Here is a 3,377-nt window from a genome sequence, read left to right as displayed (position 1 = left end):
TGAACCGCCACAAATTCCGACCACATATGGTTGTTTTAAAATTTTTACCTTCCCGATCATACCACGGTGGACGACCTTTTGTATATATACGCTGTAACTTATCGAAAAGTGACAATCGGTAAAAATAAAAATATTTCACGAAATCCTAAAATAAAAAATAGGAGTAAAAATGAACGAGTAAATCGCTCCTTTTAAGAAACCAATTTATGATAATCTTAACCAAATGAGTGAAATAAAATGAGGCAATTATGAGATTTAACAAATAAAAAAGAGTGAAGAGTGCATTATGAAATTTGACTTACACGTCCACTTTCTGTTGTGATAAGATGATCTTCGGATTTTGAGCCCGAGATAGTACGCATAGGTCGGTGTAGCGGGAGAGGTGGAGCTGTCGAACCACTAAAAGTTTCAACAACAAATATTAAAAACATCAAAAAAGTAGATCAATCCCGATAAATAATATACAAAAAAATTTATCCTAAATATATATCTAACGTAAATGTAGGCATGAAAAAGACGTGGAAATAAACGCAAAACATAAACAACGACATGCGGAAATATGAAATGAAGTTGGGTACCTCGAACTATACGACTCTTTTTTGGAATTGATGACAATACATTCCGCAAGAAATTCTGCCGCAATGCCGTAAGTCATGCAAAGAAAGAAAACAATTACCTATCACTAAGGTCATTAAGTAGTGATGTTAAACCAGTGGAAGCATCTGGTAGTGGATCAGCAATTGTCACACGGCGTTCTACATGTTCACGCATTTTGTTTCAGCTGGAAAATTTCAGCGCTTCTGCTTCTGTCAAATAACAACGAACAGCAAGTCAGCCGTAATTACATCAATCTGTCACCAAATAAATAAGATGTGCATTCAATGATTCTAAAATTGCAATAAGAGAGGATGAAAACAGAATTTGAGTTGAAAAGAAAAAATTCACCGTAAATTTATAATCAATTGAGCTATAATCAATTGAATTTACCCTATAATCAATTGAGAAAAGGGGAAGTTGATATTTTGTTCTGCTTAGAGAAATAAAATAAATCCACTATGAAATCACGAGTGGTTACTCGATGGACTACTAATTGATGCAGTATAACAAACGAGATAAAATTTAAATATCATAATGGAAGTAGTGTGAGGAAAGAATTCGTAGAAATTGAAAGGGAACTTAGGCAGAGAGAACGGCAGATGATGGGACATGGGAGAAAGAAATATAGCCTAGCTGAAGAAAATTTGGTTATGTAGCACTGCTAGACATGAAAATGCAGGCCAATTTTATAGACATACACAATCCAATGACGTCCAACATCAGAATATATCTGGAAGAGAGCAACACATTAACGCACTTACTTATGCTGCAAATTGCAGCACTTATATGCAATCCATCCAGAAACATTGAATCTTTAAAAGCGAAAAAAAAAGACATGCGAGCTGTAATGTTATTTGTGATGGATTGGATGAAGAGAAGAGCCTACTCTATAATCTTTCCCGCACATAAAATCAATCATCATTAGACCGGAACCAGGAGAAACGTTTCACATTTCAACTGGTTGAAAAATAATCAGCATTCATGCTCATACAGTTGCCTGTTGATTTCTGTAGAAAAAAGAGTTATACATGATTTGTTATTAAGCTGGTCTCAAGCAGCACAACAGGGAAAAGTCGAAATATGGCAAAAAAAAAATTCCGGAAGGCTTCAGGCAGGAAGACATGTTAACTGGCTGATGTTAAGCCTCATAACCGGACGTTTATGAAACAGATCAATGAAGAACACCCTGAATCTCATACAGATCGAGCGTTATTAAATATGATGAACTTCACTGGAATAGTCCAAGGGAAAAACAGGAACAGGAGAGCAGGAAAATATCGACAATAGCATCTTTATTTGCAGAACAAATCTGCAATGTCTCAACTTTTCAAGTCGTCCTCAATAAAAATTTCAGTAGAAACAAAGTTTTTTAAATATAAAAATGAAACAGACCCGCCGAGCAGATAAAAACGGGTGTAGGATAAGACTCTTGACAACATGCACCTTATTTACCCAGCAACTCCTCCTTCCAAAGTCTTACTTTAGTTTCAATAGAAATTTTGGTTTAGAAAAGTAAGTTCTCAGTAATACGCAATGATACCTAAGCTTAGAAATAATTGCTGATATTGCAACAGATCACTGGAGTAACTGACCAACCGTTCTTTTCGCTGCTGAAGAAGGTCATTAACTCGATACTGATGACGAAAACAGATGTTGCACATCACAAATGAACACCTGATAACCTTGTCAGAAGCAATGTCAGAGGTAATCTTACGAAGATCACTGTCAAAAATCAATGCTTTGTAAGCAAAATTATTACGGTTGAAGCAAATTACGAAATTAGAGTGTAACACAGAACACATAGTGTCAGCGAGGTAACCTAAACTTTGACCTCTCATATGCTGCATAGAAGGAAAACACAACGGTTGGGTTGTTCCGGTGAACATGTGCTGGCTGATGGCCCGATAAACAGTAAAAGCAACCGGCAGTGATAGTTGCAGTATGCTGATTGACGACGGTAAATAAAGTGAAAATGCACAATAAATAGAGGGAAGAATGCAAACAAAACCATTCAGAACTTTTTACAAAACTTCCCTCTCTTTGTTCCCAAGAATTCTTCTCAAACTTAGAGATCAAATGAAATCCAATGCTTCTCATAGGAAATGTTTGATGAAAAATCATTTTACCTTTTCAAGCAAATAAAAAGTACAATTTGTTGGCAGTGCTCATTTCGCCACCACTTCAGTCATATTTTTTTCGTTTTTCAGTAAACTGAACAAACGATCTGTGAAAATTTCTTCATACCTAAAACTCAGCATTTACACATTTTACGCGAAAGAGAGTGAATGTGTTGAATTTGCCCACTCCTCTACCTTGATACTTTTTTAAAATTTGCTGTTCGTTAATTAAAACAATATGACCGGCAGTTTAATCCCCTTCCCCTCCCTCCCCATCCATTTAAGAGGATATTCCAACACAACCTATGTCGTGAGAATTTCATGTCACTGTCTTAGCTCGCTAGGCCCTGGCAGATGATCCTTAGAAGTAAAAGATGAGGCCAGTTCCACGCATGCAGTGCATCATTTAAAAAATCCGCTGCACCGGCTAGAAGGATACACCCACATCTGTAGTGCTTGCAACAAGCGTGGATAGAGCCTTTCCTGGATCTTCGTTTGCGAAGTCTAACCACGATGATGATGACCAGCATGCAGTATATTCCTTAGAATAGACATAGAATGGATCAATCTGCCTTAAAGTAATGGGTCTACTCACTCCTTACATTGTCAAGAATTGGCCGGAATTTCGAAATTAGGCATGCAAAAAGCACTAGAGAATATATA

The 3,377-nt window shown here is 36.7% G+C and overlaps 1 protein-coding gene across 1 annotated transcript in view; it reads right to left on the bottom strand.

Annotated features, from left to right (window-relative positions):
- LOAG_17413 (uridine kinase) overlaps nucleotides 1-895 on the bottom strand; it is a 4,078-nt gene extending 3,183 nt beyond the window's left edge. The window contains exons 1-2 of the mRNA XM_020450075.1: nucleotides 677-895; nucleotides 303-399 (exon numbers count right to left, since the gene is read on the bottom strand). Coding sequence (XP_020306313.1) covers nucleotides 303-399; nucleotides 677-771 — 192 coding nt within the window. The 5' untranslated portion in view covers nucleotides 772-895. The remainder of the gene's footprint in view (nucleotides 1-302; nucleotides 400-676) is intronic.
- Between the last annotated feature and the right edge of the window lie 2,482 nt (nucleotides 896-3,377).

Source organism: Loa loa (genome assembly GCF_000183805.2).
Source record: "Loa loa unplaced genomic scaffold supercont3.71, whole genome shotgun sequence".
Taxonomy (NCBI): Eukaryota; Metazoa; Nematoda; class Chromadorea; order Rhabditida; family Onchocercidae; genus Loa; species Loa loa.
The sequence above is the reverse complement of the archived record's forward strand: the minus strand, read 5'-3'. Positions and strand labels throughout refer to the sequence as shown.